Source organism: Bufo gargarizans, chromosome 5 (genome assembly GCF_014858855.1).
Source record: "Bufo gargarizans isolate SCDJY-AF-19 chromosome 5, ASM1485885v1, whole genome shotgun sequence".
Taxonomy (NCBI): domain Eukaryota; kingdom Metazoa; phylum Chordata; class Amphibia; order Anura; family Bufonidae; genus Bufo; species Bufo gargarizans.
The window spans coordinates 42,438,883-42,460,654 of NC_058084.1; the positions used below are offsets into that span (position 1 = coordinate 42,438,883).

At 40.8% G+C, this 21,772-nt stretch overlaps 1 protein-coding gene across 1 annotated transcript in view; it reads left to right on the plus strand.

The window, feature by feature from the left end:
- CSMD3 (CUB and Sushi multiple domains 3) overlaps window positions 1-21,772 on the plus strand; it is a 1,090,172-nt gene that overhangs the window by 134,413 nt on the left and 933,987 nt on the right. Inside the window, exon 2 of the mRNA XM_044293228.1 lies at window positions 20,123-20,235. Coding sequence (XP_044149163.1) covers window positions 20,123-20,235 — 113 coding nt within the window. The remainder of the gene's footprint in view (window positions 1-20,122; window positions 20,236-21,772) is intronic.

A 21,772-nucleotide genomic window follows, 5' to 3' on the forward strand; every position in this document is an offset into this window, starting at 1 on the left:
TATCCCTATGGGGTACAACGAGGGTTAACTGTGGTCTTGCAGGGGTGTAAGCAGACCACAAACACAATTACAGTATCAGGGAAGGGTTATCAGGGCTGTACAGCAATGCAGGGGTTAATACCCTGCAAGTGTACAGTGAGGGGGGGGGTGGCAGGGATAGTGCAGGGGTTGTCAGGGGTTGCCAGCAGGGGCTAAACAGGGCCACCAGGGGTGTATCAGGGTAGGGCAAGGGTAGATCAGGTATTAACCAGGGGTTGGATGTATCAGGGGTGTAGGTGGGGGGGTCAGGGGTAAACCATGGGGAAAGAGGTATGGTTAATCGTTGGTGGGATAGGGGTTAATACAGGGGGAGATACTTAAGGTTTTATTGCTCGTTGGTATAGGGGGATCGCTCGTTCGTCCAGGGGTGGTCTCCAGGTGGGGGACGGCACGGCTCTTCTCTGAGCGCCGATCGCGCTCTCCTATCAGGGGGTTGTCCGGAAGGGGTCTGCTCTGCCTGAGTGCAGGATGCGCTCTCCTTTAAGGTGGGGGGTCCCGATCCTTCTCTTGAGTGCAGGGGCCGCCGGGTCATCATAGCCACATGGGCCGGCGCAGTGATATGACGTCACTGCGTTGGGCCGTACATCGGGGACGCGCTGCACGCCAACAGGCGGGAGAAGCCTTTGATCTCCCGCCTGTGGCACTCTGCATTCCGGCCAGTGAGATGTTAATTTTGCTGCCGGAATGCGCATAATAGAAGGAGGGAAGGCTTCTCCCCTTCTTCTATCACGCATAATTATCTCTAGCGGTGCTGGAGATAATTACAACAAAGGGCTCAGATTCTGTTGAACCTGAGTCCTTTGTAGTCATCAGGATGACTGGACCTTAGTCCGGTCATTCTGATGTAATCGACCAGATTGCATCTGTGTGAATGCTTGGGGCACATTCACACCAATGCACCTGGTTTCAGGTATGGGGAGGGGGGGGAGGTACATAGCATATATAAATATATATACACATCAGGAGGCATAAGGGGCACAGTTATATATATACATATATATCCTAAACACACACATATATATATATATATATATATATATATATATGTATATATGCACATGTACATAAGGGGCCACAGCCCTATATATATTATAAGGGGGATTATTAGGCGGCGCGGCTTCCAGGGACCACATATTTTCCACAGGGGCCACCATGAGCCCCTGTGGGCCACTAAGGGCAGATGTGCGCAGATGCTGGGCACATCTGCACACATCCTCCCCTAAAGTGACCATTAACGCATGCATATATATATAATACATGCACGCACGTGTTTGCATGCATATATGTATATATATGCATGCGTCTCAACCCTTCCTCAACAGTTTTTAATTTGGTAATTCCTTGTTTTAGTTTCCTTTTTTCATTTATGTATCTGAAGAATGCCTTATCGCCTTTTTTCCCTGACTAAGCTAATTTCTCTTTTGCCTGTGCTTTGGAAACTCTTATAACTTGTTTGGCCCCTCTCTGCCTAATCTTATATATTTGCCCTTGATTTCATAAACTCCAACTAAGGATTTTGCCTTTTTCTCATCCTCATACCATTTAAACCATATAATAGATTATGAAGGCCATTTATTAAGACCAGCGTTTTCCACACCATTCTTAAGTCCCACTTAACTGCCAGAGGAAACGCCATAGTTATGAAGACACATAGGCCTCTACATACGTTTAACGTTTTGTCCAGTAGGCAGTGGAACTTAATTCTACTCCAGCTCCCTTGCTGGCGTAGATTTAAGCCATTTTCCAAGGCAAAAACCAGCATGCAAAATGCTATGAGCTGTGTCTGATGGCCCACCCACTTTACCGCCAACACCAATGACCGTTTTCTTACCACTTTGGAAAAGTGGTGTGACCGGACGTGTTGCAGCAAAAATGGTTGTCAACAAAATCTGCAACTCTAATGCACAACAAAGTGGCATATTATGAGTCATTAAATGTCCCTCTATATTTTTAACTGAGAAAGATTTCTATAAAATGTGGTAGATCATGTCACTGTCTCTGTAACTGTTTCATTTGTTTTGCTACCAATTTACCCTATGACCTGAATTTGAAATGAGATGTTACTCTCCAATGCTAGTAATTGTGAGAAGCTCAAAAGCATTCTTGAGTTCTTCAAATTGAATGATACTATGGGGGTTATTACCATTCTGAAATACACCTAAATTAAGAGTATTTCAGATGCAGCTGGTGGTGCAACAGTTAGATGCACAGCTATCTGCTACTTCACCCTGCTCACACCAGGTCTAAAATTGTGGGCATGGCGTGGGCGGGGAAGGGGATGGGCTGGCAGGCCAATCTCATTCATCATTTTCTATGCCCAAAAAGCTGTCTTACATTTAGAATTGGTGCTGGATACGCTGAAGTTATGGAGAGGTCTGCGCCTCTTCATAACTTTGGCTGAACTACTGCCAGCTGTGGGCCTTATTAAGACCAGCGTCTAAAATGCCGGTCTTAATAAATGTGCCCTTATGTGTCTTATATACATTTTATAGAATCAATAAAAGAGAATAAAAAGGATTACATTTTCCTTTTTTTGGGGGGATCTAAAAATTAGATAATCTGAGAAATATTTACTCCCACTCAAGGGGAAAATTAGGAGCTTAGAATTAAATTGAAAGACTACTTGAACCTTAGTGTAGCAAAAAATTTCAAATTATGCAAATGTAATCAACAATGGGGATAAGGGATCCAAATTCACCTCTTTGCTTATCAGGAAAAAAATAAAAATATTTTATACATACAAAAAAATTGAGATAAAGACTGAGGTTTTTACTAGTGTTGAGAGAATCGAAGTGAAAGTAATTTTGACTATTGATCCGATTTTCAGGCAAATTTTGATTCACCACAAAGTCTAATTTCCTGGTGCTTTGTGGCAATGAATACATTTTTCCTGAAAAGGCTGTAAAAAACCCCACAAAAAACATCCATTTGCTCGTGGAGTCATCTTGATAGAAGAAAACCAACAAATCTCACATGCTGATATATGATATCACCATGTCAACACCCTGGCCGGGATCATTGACATCATCAGTGATGATGTCACCGCATCCACCCAGTGTGATGATGTCATGAGTAGGGAGATTTAAAGCATGTTCTTCAATCAAGATGGCTATGACGGCCTCTCTGTGAGCAAATGGATAAGGTAAGTATTTTTTGTAACCCCTGATTAACTTCTGAAAGACCTCAATATGGCAGTCAGATACCACAATCACTGTTGAATGTGGCATCTGAGAGGTTCAATGACGGGAGGTGGTCCAAAGGGATATACAATTATTTACTATAAAAAATTCATATATATACTAGCCCCATATTTTTTTAGCTATGTGCAACTGATTTTACGCTGCTCCCTATCCAGTATCTGGAGGCATATATCATAGAAATGCTAAAAGAAGGGAAACATTTAGAATTGAGTGTCAGCTACAACCCCCAAAAATAAAATAAAATTCCCAAAATGATCCAAACATGAAGTAGACATATGGGGAATGTAAAGTAATAACTATTTTTTTAGGTATTACTATGCATTTTAGAAGTAAAGAAATTGAAACTTGGAAATTTGCAATTTAAAAAAAAAAGTATTTTTTTTTTATAAATAATGATTTATTTCTTTTACTTCATTCTGCCAGTGTCATGAAGTATAATATGTGTGACGAAAAAACAATCTCAGAATGGCCTGGATAAGTCAAAGCGTTTTAAAGTTATCAGCACTTAAAGTGACACTGGTCAGATTTGCAAAAAAATGGCCTGGTCTTTAAGTTGAATAGGGCTGAGTCCTCAAGGGGTTAAAGATAACCAATTGCTGGATATGGAGGACTTCTTATTTCATAATATTTCATTTTTGCAGAGACTGATTTTTAGGTAAACAAGAAGGTCTATGTGTACGATTGCTCTGTTTCCTCTCAGGAAATCTTAATGGGTTAGAGATTTATTTTTTTCAACTTTTTTTCTACTGCTCACATTCTCTCCAAAAGTCCTTGCTAAATTATATCATGATCTAGTGGACCTGGGTTTATCATAGCTTGGGAAGAAAAAATGGGTTGACAGTTTTCTAATGAGGATATACGTTTATCCTCTCACATGATCACGGCTTCACATTCTTAGGCCTCTTTCACACGACCGTTTTTTTTCCAGTTTTGCGGGCCGTTTACGGAACCATTCATTTCAATGGTTCCGCAAAAAAAATAAAAATGGAATGTACTCTGTATGCATTCTGTTTCCGTATTTCTGTTTTTCCGTTCCGTTAAAAGATAGAACATGTCCTATTATTGCCCGCAAATTACGTTCTGTGGCTCCATTCAAGTCAATGGGTCCGCAAAAAAACGGAACACAAACGGAAATGCATCCGTATGTCTTCCGTATCCGTTCAGTTTTTTGCGGAGCCATCTATTGAAAATGTTATGCCCAGCCCAATTTTTTCTATGAAATTACTGTATACAGTATATGCCATACGGAAAAACGGAACTGAAAAACGAAACAGAAACGGAACACAACGGAAACAAAAAAGGGAATAACGGATTTGTTTAAAACGAACCACAAAACACTGAAAAAGCCATACGGTCGTGTGAAAGAGGCCTTAGGCTGTGTGGGAATTCAGAACTTTTTAAGACACTGGCTAGGCAGTATAGCATAGGACATTGTTATTCTGCATATTACTCCAGTACAGGGAATGCCAGTCTTGAGAAATATTCCCCAATGTCAGGTGGCTACCCAGCAAGTGACTAAGGATTGCCATCAGTACACAGCATTGTGTCTACAGAAGGCTGTGGAGTTTTAAGGGAATCTTTTATGTTGAACATGGTGTTTGAGCTACAAAAAGTATATTATAGAGTAGAATGAGCTGAGCAGATTGATATGATATTGAAAAAATAAAATAAAAAAATAATATATGTATATATACACTCACCTAAAGAATTATTAGGAACACCTGTTCTATTTCTCATTAATGTGATTATCTAGTCAACCAATCACATGGCAGTTGCTTCAATGCATGTAGGGTTGTGGTCCTGGTCAAGACAATCTCCTGAACTCCAAACTGAATGTCAGAATGGGAAAGAAAGGTGGGCTACAACAGCAGAAGACCCCACCGGGTACCACTCATCTCCACTACAAATAGGAAAAAGAGGCTACAATTTGCATGAGCTCACCAAAATTGGACTGTTGAAGACTGGAAAAATGTTGCCTGGACTGATGAGTCTCGATTTCTGTTGAGACATTCAAATGGTAGAGTCCGAATTTGGAGTAAACAGAATGAGAACATGTATCCATCATGCCTTGTTACCACTTTGCAGGCTGGTGGTGGTGGTGTAATAGTGTGGGGGATGTTTTCTGGGCACACTTTAGGCCCCTTAGTGCCAATTGGCCATCGTTTAAATGCCACGGGCTACCTGAGCATTGTTTTTGACTATGTCCATCCCTTCATGACCACCATGTACCCATCCTCTGATGGCTACTTCCAGCAGGATAATGCACCATGTCACAAAGCTCAAATCATTTCAAATTGGTTTCTTGAACATGACAATGAGTTCACTGTACTAAAATGGCCCCCACAGTCACCAGATCTCAACCCAATAGAGCATCTTTGGGATGTGGTGGAATGGGAGCTTCATGCCCTGGATATGCATCCCTCAAATCTCCATCAACTGCAAGATGCTATCCGATCAATATGGGCCAACTTTTCTAAAGAATGCTATCAGCACCTTGTTGAATCAATGCCACATAGAATTAAGGCAGTTCTGAAGGCAAAAGGGGGTCCAACACCGTATTAGTATGGTGTTCCTAATAATTATTTAGGTGAGTGTATATATATATATATATATATAGGGAATGATTCAGCAGAACCTCTATTTAATTCATTATATTCATTATTTTCCTGCCCATTCTTGGCTTTGAAGTCAAAGAAATGGTCCTATCAGTTATTTACAGCCTTCCCTCTATGACTACGGCGCTACAGAGCTTGTCAATCATTGATAGGACCACCTCCTTGACTTCAAAGCCTAGAATTAGCAGGAATTTAAATACAAATTCAACTAAACTTTTCCCACAAAACTACAGTATATATCAATCTGCTCAGCTCATTCTGCTCTATATTATGCTGCTTGCAGCTCATATACCATATTCAACATGACAGGTTCCATTTAACAATATTTTCTTTAATGTACATACTATGTTACAGGAAAACATAATAAAAATAAAATCTTTTATAATCTCTGTACTTGAAATAAAAAACACACGGCTGAAATGTTTATATGTGCCATCAAAGATGTTAGCTGCCTAACTGCATCTTGAAAAAGCAGAATCTCATATGTCAATGTACTGTTCATCTGGGACTAGTGAATGTGAATAAGAAAAAAATGTAATGGTCTTTTGGACATAAAGGAATATCTATAAATATCTTGATTTATCTATTATAGCACTGAATAGCATATAACAGTCTTAACTTGTTCATGCATTTCATTCCTAAGTCCTTACATATATCATGTAGGGGAGTTTACCATTAACATAGGCTTGAGAGCGGAAATCTTCCACTATACCATTGCATTCTAGGACACATCTTCTTACCAGCTACTGTACAAATCTATCTCTATAACGGTTTTCGTGCATCAACTTACATGGCTGCTAGGACTGAGTCAGACAGAGAACTTATCAACTTCTTCCAAAGACCTCCTGAATAACTGTAAATGCAGATTTTGGCTATAAAACAGACTATTAGTCAAGGGCTACATGGCAACACTGGTCACGCGACACCTGACGCCGCTAGGATAGTTTAGTAGTGGTGATCCCAAAGAAATAAATGGGATCACTCCAGCAGTTGCAAGAAATCCAATACAGTTGTCGGAAAAATTTGCTTCTACCTTACAGGTTTTTTTTTGTCTTCCTTTGGATCACCTTGCAGGATAACAGGCCTAACTGAATGGACAGATGTCTTTTTTTAGCCTTATAAACTATGTTACTATGTTACTAGATTACAGCTGTCCAATGAGTAGGACAGCCTTTAATAAGCTCGCAGATAGGGAATCCCTCAAATAAAAAAATAATTCTCCAAAGTTGACAATCCTTCTACCTGTCTTTGCACCATTATACCTTTTGCCTAATATTCACTATACTATGTTCAGTTAGACTTCCATAACCTCCTGGCTCCATAGCCTTTGTACTTTGATTTTTAGGCTTTGCCTCCATGGGGCTTCCATGTTCCTCTGACCTGTTCCTTTTGCCTGTTATTTCTCGAATAGCTTGTTCAATTAGCCTTCTATATTTTCATGTTTCTGCCCACAAAACATTCTACAATTTTGGCTCATCCGTGATCTCAATGTGTCCATTGTCCATGCCAAGTTGAACACAAAATGCAACCGTGCAGATGGGCAAACTGTGTGTGCACTAAGCTAAAGATACAGAATGCATAATGCATAAATATCCAAAACAAGTCACTCAGGAGGAGAAAATAACTGCAAAGCTAAATCCCAAAAATGTATGTCCCCTGTCATAGCCAGAGGAACAATCAGAATAGCAAGATAAAAAACATGGCTGAAGTTCAAAAAAACATGATCTGCTGCAAACTTACTAAGATATTGAAGTTTTTTGCCTGTAAAAATACATACAGAATTTATAAAGTGAACTTTTTAAAACATTATTCTGAGCCAAGCATCAGATTCCTACTGCTATATATTTGTGTCTCCTGGGAATTCCTCAAAGCTCATAGACTTGCTCGGAGCCTCAGCTCTGATGCTATCCGATGAATTGCCACTGACATGTTTGACACTTGATATGGAACTTTATTGCAAATATTACTTTAGCTTCTTGATTTGAAGCTTGGCTACGTTGAGTACATTGTGCCCATGAGAGAGTTTTTGCATTCTATGTAGAGCTCAAACCTTGTAATACAGACGGTGGATTTTTCCTTTCCTATGCTAATGCTTCTTCTCAGCCTTTCTTCTTTAGCACAATATTGATGCTGTATATTCTGTGTATATGATGTCTCATGCGAATGTCCTAACCACATATCGGGCAGCCTGATGACATTGTCTCTTCTTCTTTTTATCAGTGTGATTTTATATGTGTAAATAAGTCCAGTGCCAGGGCTTTCTGAGACAGCAGATCAATGGGGGTCCTGGGTGTTGGAGGATAGGTCAGCAGTTACAAAGAGTCAGATAGCACCTTTAGGCTGGGTTCACACGGGCGTTGCGGGTGTGTTGCGGTTGCGTTGCAGGAAAAGATGCAGGTGTGTTGTGGGAACATGCACAATTTTTCCCAGCGAATGCAAAGCGTTTTAATGCATTTTGAACGTGCGTGAGAAAAATCGTCATGTTTGGTACCCAGACCTGAATCCGGACTACTTCGCAGAAGTTTGGGTTTGGGTTAGGTGTTCTGTAGATTTTATTATTTTCCCTTATAACATGGTTATAAGCGAAAATAGTAGCATTAGTAGGGATGGAGGGGTTAAAAAAATATATTAACTCATCTTAATCCACTTGTTCGCGCAGCCCAGCTTCTCTTCTTTCTTCTTATTTGAGGAAAAGGACCTGTGGTGACGTCACTGTGCTCATCACATGGTCCATCACATGATCCATCACTATGGTGATGGACAATGTGATGGACCATGTTATGAGAGCAGTGATGTCACCACGGGTCCTTTTCCTCCTAGACAGCAGAGAAGAAGACAGAAGAGAAGCCAGGCTACGCAAACAAGTGGAAATTTAAAGTTTAAATTATTTTTTTATTTTTTTAACCCCTTCAGCCATATTTTACTAAGCATTCTGTATTAAGAATGCTATTATTTTCCCTTATAACCATGTTATAAGGGAAAATAATAATGATCGGGTCCCCATCCCAATCATCTCCTAGCAACCATGTGTGAAAATCGCACCACATCCGCATTTGCTTACGGATGATTGCGTTTTCATGCAGCCCCATTCTGTGTTGCATGAAAAACGCACAATATAGAGCTTGCTGTGATTTTCACGCAACGCACAAGTGATGCGTGAAAATCACCGCTCATGTGCACAGCCCCATAGAAATGAATTGGTCCGGATTCAGTGCGGGTGTAATGCGTTCACCTTACGCATTGCACCCGTGCGAAAATCTTGCCCGTGTGAAAGGGGCCTTAATGATTTAGATGTTGACAGCAGTTGAAATGCATTTGGGAATATTATTGACCATAAAGGTTGTATTCTTTTTCCATATGATATTGCCAAGATCATTCTATGTGTGAATTGTGATGTTGAATGATTTATTGAAGTATCAGATTGCAAAATCAATGACAGAATTTTCTTGTAACGGATTTAGTAATGAAGTGTGAAGTCTCAGTATATATATATATATATATATATATATATATATATATATATATATTAGTCCTTGTATACAAAAGTTAGTAAATTTAGATCTTTGAAATTATATATTTTTTTATCTATCTATTTATCTTATAGCTATCTATTTCATATCAGTCTATCTAGCTATCCTCTATTATTTATCTGTCTATCTCTTTTTTTATTCTAGTCAGTGGAAATAAACAATATCAGGGTCAGAAGAATGCATTGAATGACAGTGATTTGGGCCTGGGTCTAGGGTCCAAATAAACATACAAAGAGAGGATCACACCACTCCAATAGACTAAAGAAAAAGTGTCTTTATGCAACCTTACCCACAAAGATATTACTGCTCAAGAGCTTTTTTCCACTATCTATCTATCTATCTATCTATCTATCTATCTATCTATCTATCTATCCATCTATCTATTTCTAATTGTTTCAATCTGTCTAGTACTAGAGTTCTTACAAGCAAGTTTACACATACTGGGACAGATTTACTAATGAAAGTGCAACAAAATTCTGGTTCACATGCCTTGCTCCACTTTCAGAGTCTTGCTAGTAAAAAGGACAAAACTTAGTAGGAAAGTGGCATTGTTTACTGGAATGAGATGTAACTTACTATACGACAATTAGAGGCATTCATCATATCATATCTCTTAACTATTTCTCAGATCTATCTATCTATTGATCTATCTATCTACGTGTATATATCTCTTTGTCTATATATCCATCTATCTAATATTAATTATCTACCTCATGTCTATCTATTCATCTATCCAATTTTAATATCCTAAGATTGATATAAAAAAAAAATTCCCCTGTTCAGGGTTATCATCTGTTAGCATGTTAGCAGGAGAGGTGAGCAAATACAAAAAATGGGTCTTACTCTGGCTTAGAATGTACAGTGAGGAACAGAAGTATTTGAAGTATTTTGCAATTTCTCCCACTTAGAAATCATGATGGGGGTCTGAAATTTACATTGTAGGTGCATTCCCACTCTGAGGGACTGAATAAAAATAAAAAATAAAAATCAGGAAATCACGTTGTATGATTTTTTTTTAAAGAATGTATTTGTCTTGCACTGCTGAACATCAGTATTTGAACACCTGAGAAAATCAGTGTTAATATTTGGTACAGAACCCTTTGTTTGCAATTACAGAGGTCAAACGTTTCTTGACCAGGTTTGCACAGACTGCAACAGGGATTTTTGCACTCTAGATGCATATAAAGCAATTTTTTATGTTCTGCCATGCTAACCATTTTCTCTAGTCTCAGGAAACTTCTAGCAGCTTGGAAAATGTAGCAAAAATGACTCACGCCTATTTTTTGCACGCATTATGCGAATATTGCATTGCAGAATTTTTCGCAATCAAGAAAATAATCTTGAATTTGCAAATTGACTAATATATGATGGATATTCGCCCAAATGTTCGTGAAATATCGCAAATTCGAATATAGCCCCTGACGCTTATCACTATTGATGGGTACTCAGACCCCCATTGATTAGTATATAAGCTTAACCATATGTTAAGAATATTTCATTACATAATATTGTGTGGGAAAAAAAACAATCTTTTAATTCATGTTATGGGAGAATATACAGTGCTGCCCATAATTATTCATACCCCTGGCAAATTTTGACTTAAAGTTACTTTTATTCAACCAGAAAGTAATTTGACGGGAAATGACATAGGTGTCATAAGAGGCATTATTGTGGGGGGGAAAAAATACATTTCTCAGCTTTTATTTACATTTGAGCAAAAAGTGTCCAGTCACAAATTATTCATACCCTTCTCAATAATCAATAGAAAAGCCTTTATTGGCTATTACAGCAATCAAACACTTCCTATAATTGCAGACCAGCTTTTTGCATGTCTCCACAGGTATTTTTGCCCATTCATCTTTAGCAATGAGCTCCAAATCTTTCAGGTTGGAGGGTCTTCTTGCCATCACCCTGATTTTAGCTCTCTCCACAGATTCTCAATTGGATTCAAGTCTGGACTGGGGCTGGGCCACTCCAAAACATTAATGTAGTTGTCTGCTAACCATTTTTTCACCTTTTTTGCTGTGTGTTTTGGGTTATTGTCATGCTGAAATGTCCACTGGTGCCCAAGGCCAAGTTTATCTGCAGACTGCCTGATGTTGTCGTTAAGAATCCTCATGTATTGCTCTTTTTTCATGGTGCCGTTTACTGTGTTTAGGTTTTCTAGTCCATTTGCTGAAAAACACCCCCAAAGCACTACCATGGGAAACATCATTGTGACTAAACAATTCAATTTTTGTTTCATCTGACCATAACACAGAAGACTAGATGTCTTCTTCTTTGTCCAGATGAGCTTTTGCAAAGACCAAGCAAGCTTTTGTGTGCCTTATCTGGAGAAGTGGTGTCCTCCTTGGTCTGCATTGTGCAGTGTCCTTTGGATTGTCTGCCTTGAGACATTGCCACCAGCAGAGCCCAGATTCACCAAGATGGCCTTGGTGGCGATCCTTGGATTCTTTTTCACCTATCTAACTAGCCTCCTGGTCAGCACTTGTGTCACTTTTGGCTTCCGACCACATCCTCTGAGATTTTCCACAGTGTGGAATATCTTGTATTTTTTGCTCAAATGTAAATAAAAGCTGAGAATTATTTTTTCCCCACAATAATGCCTCTTGTACATCGTCTTATTATCTTTTGGGAGACACCTATGTCATTTTCTCGTAAAAAAAATAAAAAATAAAAATTTTGAATAAAAGTAACTTTAAGTCAAAATTTGCCAGGGGTATGAATAATTATGGGCAGCACTGTAGCTATGGATATGCTTACAATGGGTTTAGAGTCTGGTCTGCCAAGTTTTGTTGCTCTATGACATGATAATTCAGATAATATTGATAATCCGGACCATGATAGGCTGACACATTTCAATCCTATCTGCTGGTAGAGACTTAATTTACATATTATAAAAGTTAGTTTTTTATAAGAAACTGCTGAAGGAAAGTAAGTAACACCATAATATTTTCATATATCGCAGTATAAGGAATTTAACTAGCCCAAAAAAAAATTTACTTTAGTGGGGTGACAGAAGCCCTTTAAACCAGGCACCCCCTGCTCTGAAGAAGGGAGGGTGCCTGGTTTATAGGAAAAGGTCAGAAATTGATGGAAACACTACCGAAATGGGTCGGGACAGCATGGGAAGGATGTCTGTATGCATCTTGGACTACAATGTCACTGCTGGTAACGATGTTGCCCGAGTTGTACGCAACTTTTACAGACTGACCATGAAACTCACAAAACCAAAGATAAAAGTGATTTTAGATGAAAAGTTGTTAGGAAACATTCTTTCCTGTATATTCACTTTTATATAAAGAGCAAGTTCAGACAAAAATGTCCGTGATTTTTAGAACTGGGGCCATGACCAAGAGGGATGGTCGGTGGTTTTGATTGTGTTGACCAGGCTCTTGGACAATCAAACTGAACTAATTGGAAGAGGAACGGCCGGTGACATCCGTATTGTGCATGTAGAGGTGAAATTCTTGTATCGGAGCAAGCCGAACCACAGCTGAAACCTTTGTTGCCACTACTTTTTTCATTAATCAACAACTTAAGTTGGAGGTTCGAAGACGATCCCTGGCAGCGCTATTCCCATTTCCCGCCAAGCATTTTCTGGGAAACTAAAGTCTTTGGGTTCCGGGGGGAGTATGGTTGCAAAGCTTAAACTTAAACTAATTGATTGAAGGGCACCACCAGGAGTGGAGCCTGCGGCTTAATTTGACTACGCACGGGAAGCCTCACCCAGCCAGGACACAGAAAGGCTTGACAGATTGATTCCTATTTTGCGATTCTGTGGGTGGTGGTGTATGGCCGTTTTGAGCGTGTGGCTCGAGTCGATTTGTGTGGTTCATTCCGATAACCAAAGACACTCCTCCCTGCTAATTAGTCACGTGACCCCCGGTGATTACGATTGTGTTGACCAGACTATCATCTGATGATAATGAACTTGGAAGAGGAACGGACGTTGAGCTGACCGTGTAAAAAATTGTAGGTGAGGGCCTGCTGCTGCTTTGTTAATTCTAGATAACTTCTAAGCTGATCGCACGTCCCCGTGATGTTGACGATCTATTCGGATATCTGCTCTATCAACTTTCAATGTTCTTTTTTGCATCTACCATGGTGACCACGGGTAATGGGGAATCAGGGTTCGCTTTCGGAGAGGGAGCCTGAGGGATGGCCACGACTACCACTTCCAAGAAAAGCAGACGGGGCATGCAAATTTCCCAGTACTGACTCAGGGATGTAGTGACGATAAATAACAATACAGGACACTTAAAAGAGCCTGTCATTGGAACAAGTACATAAAAATTACAGGGAATGTCATAAGTATTTAGGATGAGGAAACATTATACAGAAGAGGTAAAGAATGATTGATGGCCTGCTGGTGACCCACTAAAACATTAGGGGTGAGGGTCTTAAGCTGAGCTGACCATCTAAAACATTATGGGTGAGGGCCTGCTGGTGAGCTGACCATCTAAAACATTATGGGTGAGGGCCTGCTGGTGAGCTGACCATCTAAAACATTATGGACGAGGGCCTGCTGGTGAGCTGACCATCGTGATGAATGAGGAGGAGGAGGATGAGAAAAGGAAGATTCAACCATATACCCTTTTTTGTGGCGGAAGGGGTGCATGGGAATACAGAGTATTCAGTACATTCTAAACAGCACATTTAAAGTGCTTTTATGTTCAGTCGTGACTTTCCTCTGGTGGAGTGGAGAAGTCAGGGGCAATCCAGGCCTTGCTCATTTTTAAAAAAGTCAACCTGTCAGCATTTTCAGTTGACAGCTGGATACACTTATCTGTTATAATGCCACCAGCAGCACTAAATACCCGCACAGACAAAACACTGGCGCAGGGCAGGCCGGCACCTCCAAGGCGTAGAGCGCCACTTCGTGCCATGTGTCCAGCTTGGACATCCAGTAGTTGTAAGGCACTGAGGGATCACTGAGGATGCTGACACAGTCTGCTACGTACGCCTTTACCATCTTCCAAAACTTTTTCCTCCATGTGACACCAGGACATGCATCATGTTGAGAGTGCTGGCGGGTTGTCATAAAACTATCCCAGGCCTTGGAGAGTGTTGCCCTGCCTTTGCTGGAAGTGCTGTGTGTTCCCCTTGTCTCCCCACCTCAGTTGCCCAAGGATATACGGACTCTGCTGCCAGCGCTGTGAGATGGAAATTTTTGCAGCAATCTGTCAACAAGGAACCTCTGGTATAGCACCATTTTGCTCGTCCTCTACACCGGAGGAATGAGAGATGAGAAGTTCTCTTTGTAGGGGGGTCCAGAACATGGGGGTCACGGGAAAGGCAGCCTAACATGAAGTCAGCCATGTATGCCAGAGTACCAGTGGGCAAGACTTTGCTGTCGTCAACAGGAGGATGACTGTCCATTTCCTCATCCTCTTCCTCCTCTTCTGTCCACCCATGCTGAACAGATGGAATTAAAGTTCCATGACTACTACCCTGTGTAGCGGAGGCAACCGTCCCCTGCTCCTCCTCCTTCTCCTCCTCCTCCAATACGCACCGCGAAGACAAACTGAGGGTGTTCTGGCTATCACCCAGGGTCATGTCTACTTCCCCCATTTCCAACTCTTCCCCACGAACAGCGTAGGCCTAAATTGTGAGCAGCGAGCGTTTGAGTAGAAACAGAAGTGGGAGGTTACACGGACAATAGCATTATCACCGCTCACCATCTGTGTCGATTCCTCAAAGTGTCTTAACACCTCACAGAGGTCAGAGATCCATGCCCACTCCTCGCTTGTGAAGAGCAGAAGCTGACTGGAAAGGCGACGACCGTGCTGCAGCTGGTATTCCATTACTGCCCTTTGTTGCTCACAAAGCCTGGCCAACATGTGTAACGTGGCGTTCCAGCTCATACTCACGTCTCACATCAGCCGGTGAGCTGGCAATTTTAAGCGCTGCTGCAGTGTCAACAGACCGGCTGGAGCTGTTGATGACTTGCGGAAATGTGCACACACGCGGCGCACCTTCGCCAGTAGCTCAGGAAAATTGGGGTAGGTTTTTAGAAACCGCAGAACCACTAAGTAAAGACGTGGGCTAGGCATGGGATGTGTGTGAGCTTGCCGAGCTCCAAAGCCGCCTACAAGCTACGCCCATTATCACACGCAACCATGCCTGGTTGCAGGTTGAGAGATGAGAGCCACAGATCAGTCTGGTCTCTTATCCCCTGCCACAGGTCTGCGGTGGTGTGCTGTTTATCCCCTAAGCATATCATCTTCAGCACGGCCTGTTGACACATCTCCACAGCAGTGCTACACTGCTTTCAGTTACCAGCTGATGGCTGACTGGTGCTGCATGCAGAGAATTCGGAGGTGGAAGTGGAGGAGGAGGCAGAGGAGGAGGAGCCACTTACATAGGTGCTGGCGGTAATCCTGATGGAAGTAGAGCCCACAATCCTGGGCGTCGGTAGCAACTGTGCCATCCCAGGGTACAAGTCGCTCCCAGCCTCCACTACGTTCACCCAGTGTTCCATCAGGGAAATGTAGCGTCCCTGGCCACAAGCACTTGTCCATGTGTCAATCATTAGGTGGACCTTAGCAGTAACTGCGTTGGTCAGGGCATGGGTGATGTTAGCAGACACATGCTGGTGTAAGGCGGGGATGGCACACCGGGAAAAATAGTGGCGGCCGCCGACATCAGGCCACAAAAGGCCTCAGTGTCTACAAGCCTAAATGGCAACATTTCAACCGCCAGTAACTTAGAAAGTTTGGCGGTTAGTGCCATGGCCTGTGGGTTGGTGGATGGGTATTTGCACTTGCGTTCAAATGCCTGGGGTAAAGACATTTGGACGCTGCCCTGGGCCAGGGAAGTGGATGTGGTCGCTAATGGTGCTTGCGACGGAACAGGTGCAGCGCAGGAGGCATCCGGCAATGAGCCTTCGACAGGTGATTGGTCGTCACCCAACATAGGGAAGAGGAGGCAGTGGTGTGACCCGCGAACACAGATTGTGGACCCAGGCATTCCTTCCACTTATTGCGGTGCTTGCCTGCCATGTGGCGGATCATGCTGGTGGTGGTGAGGTTGCTACTGTTCACACCTCGGCTCATTTTGGTGTGGCACAGGTTGCAAACTACTATTATTTTGTCGTCTGCACTTTCCACATAAAAGCGCCATACCACGGAACACCTACCCCTTGGCAAGGGAGATTTCTGCAAGGGGGTGCTCCGTTGAACACTTGCGGGACTGTTTGGTGTGGCCCGCCTTCTCCCTGTTGCCAACCCACTGCCTCTTCCAGCCTGTTGCGGTGCTGCAGATCGCTCCCCCTCAGAACTGCTGTCCTCGCTCGCGTTTCCGCCTTCCCATGTTGGGTCAGTGACCTCATCGTCTACCAAGTCCTCTTCAACTTCCCTACTCCGATCATCCTCCTCATTTGCTGACCCCAACATTACTTCAGTGATTGACAACGGTATATCGTCCTCTTCATCAACCTCTGCAGTCAATAATTGTGGCTGACTTGATGGCAACTGTGTCTCATCATCATCCACCTCCTTAAACACATCATCTTGTGAGTGTGAAGGCTCTAGAGGTTGAAAATCAGGGCACAAGATCTCATGTCCCTCTTCAAGAGTGCTTGGGGAGAGGGCCAAATTAAGTGATGGGGTGAAAATAGCTCCTCGAAACATCCGAGTACCGGATTGCTTGTTTGGCCAGACTCTACATGGTGGGAAAAAGGATGATCAGGGTGAGGATTGTGTTGTTGACCAGACTGTTGGCTTCTGAGACTGGACTTGGTGGAAGACAGGGTGGTTCTTAACCCAGTGGAAGCATTATCTGCTGCAATCCAACCGACCACCTGGTCGCACTGGTCTGAGTGTTGTCTTGCAAACTGGGACATGAAGCTAGGTATCGTGGATGACTGTTTTCCTTGTGCTCTAGCAGCAGTCATAGTTGCAATGCGCCCTGAGCCACGGCCTCTGTGTGAACCATCAGAATCACGTCCACTTCCCCGTCCCTTAATACTTGCCTTCTTCATAGTGACACTGGATGTCACTAAAATTTGGATTAAATATAGGCCTCACACACTGTCTAGAAATAAGTGTATATTTGCTTCTCATTGGTCACAACAAGCAGAGTTTTAACAATACAGAAACTGACTGTAACTGCTATTTGGATTAAATATATGCCTCACACACTGTCTAGAAATAAGTGAAGATTTGCTTCTCACTGGTCACAGCAAGCAGAGTTTGACCAATACAGAAAATGACTGTAACTGCTATTTGGATTAAATATAGGCCTCACACACTGTTTTGAAATAAATGTAGATTTGTTTCTCACTGGTCACAGCAAGCAGAGTTTGTATAATACAGAAACTGACTGTAACTGCAATTTGGATTAAATATAGGCATCACACGCGGCCTAGATATCAGTGCTGATTTGCTTCTCACTGTTCACAGCAAGCACAGTTTGATTGATACGGAAACTGTAACTGCAATTTGGATTCAATATAGGCATCACACACGGCCTAGTTATCAGTGCTGATTTGCTTCTCACTGGTCACAGCAAGCAGCGTTTGTAGAATGCAGAAAATGAATGTCACTAACTGTCACCCTGACACAAAAAAATAATTCCCCCAAAATAAATTGTGCTGCCATCTCTAACAATAGTCCTTAAAAGGACATTTGGGTCTCTGAAAGGTTTGAGATCAAATTCACTCTACACTCGCTCTGTCCCTTCCTAGCAGCAGCTCTCCCTGACTCGCAATGAGCAGAACCCGCGTGAACAATGACATGTTCCTGCCAGCCAATCACTGTAATGCTAGTAGAAAACATGTCTAATGGCATTACAGTGATAGCAATACTTACCAGCATGTTTATTGGCTGCTTAGAAGGCGCCAAACGTCCGGGGAGGAGACTCAAGCATGGCGCTCGAGCATATGTGGTACTCGGCAGAGAGCTCGTATCTGCCGAGCATAACGATGCTCGAGCCGAATCGGTACTCGGCCGAGTATGCTCGATCATGACTACTTAGTACCTAGTGACACACAAATGAACCGCCACTCCAGCAACAGCTCACTGACTTGACTTTTAGTTCCCCCTCAGAGGAACCATGAGACCCCCTTCCGGAGGTACAACAAACAGAATATGTATAGCAACCATACGGGATCATCCACACCATAGACAAACCACAAATGGAACAAACAACTAGACAAACATCAACCCATAAGCGTAGGACACCACATAACAACAATTGGGAGGGGTAGACAAGGCAAAGACCTCGATGTCCCACAAGCTGGTCCTCAAGGATAGGGCAGCTGGAAATGCACAGAAAGGAGCATTGCATGCAGCCCCAATAAAGGCTGAAGTGAATCTGACCTCAGGCTTTCAACACCAAGACTACAGTTGCAAGAAAAAGTATGTGAACCTTTGGAATGATATGGATTTCTGCACAAATTGGTCATAAAATGTAATCTGATCTTTATCTAAGTGACAATAGACAATCACAGTCTGCTTAAACTAATAACACACACATGCATAAACAGCAACATGTTGCCACCGGCAACCAACATGCACAACAAATGTGTCACGGCAAACTACCACCAAGCCCACAAATAGTTGGTTTTTTCGTAGTGAGGTCTTTCTTAATAGTTTTATGACTAAGGCCGAGTTCATTTTACCATTTTATTTTTTATTTTTCTGATCCATTAGAAGAACAGAAAATGTCTACAAAAAAATGGACCCTGTATTTCAGCATCCATTATGCTCAGTTAGGCCAGTTTTAGCCATTTCTATCTGAGATCTGTTATTTTAGCTGGAAAAAAATATTTGTGTAGTACTTTTTTAAAATAACGTATCTTAGATGGGAATGGTTAAAACAGAAACAACATATACAAATCTGAGCATAACAAATGCTTAAAATAAAGGATTCATTTTTTTGTTGTTGTTTTCCTGTCCTTCGACGGATCAGAAGAATGCAAGACAAAACTATGATGTGAACCCAGCCTCACAGTAGCTAAAAGCTTTAGCCATACTGTTTTCCTGGGAAAAGGGTCAATTTATTTGATAGAGTCTATTTGCTGACAATTGTAGATTTTAATGATATAGGAGATGATTATAACTATGTTCCAAAGTAAAAAGGCTTTCACAGAAAGAACGTCAACTGCAGTCATCATGAAAGCATAGTTATTGATTATAGGCACAGAATGCTGGGATTGCATGGAAGTTGAAAGGTTTAAAAAATATCAAATGGTATTAGAAATTCTCTTAGTGGTGGTGACTGAAAGGTTAGCCACTGGCTTTGATTGACCTGGACACCCTGATACAGCATCACCAATTCCAACACTTTGTGTCTGGACCCTGGGATTCAGTCACATTCCTGAGTATGTTTTTTAACTGAGAAGTATTTGAGAATTTTATGAATATATTATCTGTATACTGCATCATTATATTATAATGGTAGTGTACTGTAGAAGTTCTGGGTGCCAAGTCAAGTTTATATGAAACAGGTGACTTCAACGTCACCTGGCTCTTTGGGAAACAACACCCCAATTTTTACCGAATGACAACAGGGACACATGATTAGACTAAGAACAATAGCCATGACTCCAATCATAATGTATATATTTTGGTTAATGTATGAAAGGCTCTTGGCTGTTTTGTTAGCGGAGTACCTTTGCAAAAATTATATGAAGCATGTGTTTTTATTTATTTAATTTATTTTGAGATTAAGTAAAAAAATAATAATATTGTAAACCGCGCACAATGAAGATTGTTTCTTGATCTTTACACAGGTTATCCGGGATGAATGTACCACCACCAGTAGTCAGCAATAAGCACTGGTTAAGGCTTCATTTTGTTACTGATGGTAACCACCGATACAGAGGATTCAGTGCTCAGTATCAAGGTATTTAGACAACTATTTAAGTAGAATTATTTATCATAGTTTATTCAAATAAATTAATATCCTTAAATTTTGTGTTTCGTGATTCATCTTAACATTTACTATTTAAAACCCATTTGTCATTAAAGTGACAGAATGATTTGTGTCCTGATTTAGTTTTGTCTATAGTCCAGGTGAACATTTGTTATGTTCAGTATTATTAATATGATCATCATCAATATCATTCATATGAGATATCTATTCTTTCATGATGATCATATTATACATTTCTTAAAATAATTTTAGCAGATTGGTCCTCATTGAGAAAATTAGCTCTCCAAATGTGCTCATGCATACAGCTACATACATCTATTGCAACCTTTTAGTATTAAAAATATGTTAAATGGCTTGCATTGTTATGGCTCAGATTTCATGCAGAGGCATAACAAGGTTTTGTCTATCAGATTTCTATAAGAATCTGGCAAAAGTAAATTGTGGCATGCTCCATCAGACTTCCATAGTTACATTGCTTGTAGGGCAGAATATCTCTATAATATTTTACATACCTAGGTACAGATTTACTAATCCTATGTGAGTGTAGGCAGAGTATATTAGGCAGTCTTAAAATGCAAACTTTATCATAGTGACTGATGCTGAATGATAAATCTTTAGTCTGTGTTGTCTAGTTTATACTACCTATTTGTTGGTTTAGCTTATGCCAAAAATCTGTACATATGCCTTTCAAAAATCTGCCCCAAAGTCCCCAAAATATGTTTCAGTGTACTAAAAATTTGTCTCAAGGTGCCAAATTTGTGTCCACTAAAAAAAATTAAGACCAACACTAAGTAGGTCTAACCTATGCCACTTTTTGTGCCAGAATCATGACATTCAGCTTCATAAACATCTTAAAGATAAACCAAAAACACACATACATTTCATTTGCATTGAACCTTGCTAAAAATTAATCAAACATTTCAATATGATAGCAAAGAAGGGACCAGTACAGTGCTAATAATGAATGCTGATATGTATGTTGTTGATTTAGAAAAAAAAATGTTACATTTTTATGCTTACAACAATTAAAATATATGTTTTGTAATTTTATATTTTAATTAAAACACTTTTGTGACATTAGAATTTAAATGTTACTGAGTAATACAATTTCATGGAACTAATACTCTAAGGGCACAACACAGTTATCATTAAAGTCATACACAAGATAAACCAGAATGACATTATAAAATTATTTAGGATAACTTAACCACCAATATATTTCATTAGTCATTGGTTACTGCTTTTCAAAAACCATCTTTCATGTGGCTTGTTATTCAACGGTATTCTATCATTTGATTAATAGTGTAAGGACTATAGTTAAAGTAGCTCATTATGTACAGTTAAATATTATAATTTATGTGGATCTAAATATTGTCCCATTGGCAAGCACAGCATCTTTATACCAATTATTAGTAATTAGCTTGAAAACATACCAATTGAGGCTCTGTTCATATTTCAGATAAGATCTGACCCTTTGATGTTCAAGTGAATTGGGCAAAAATATTAT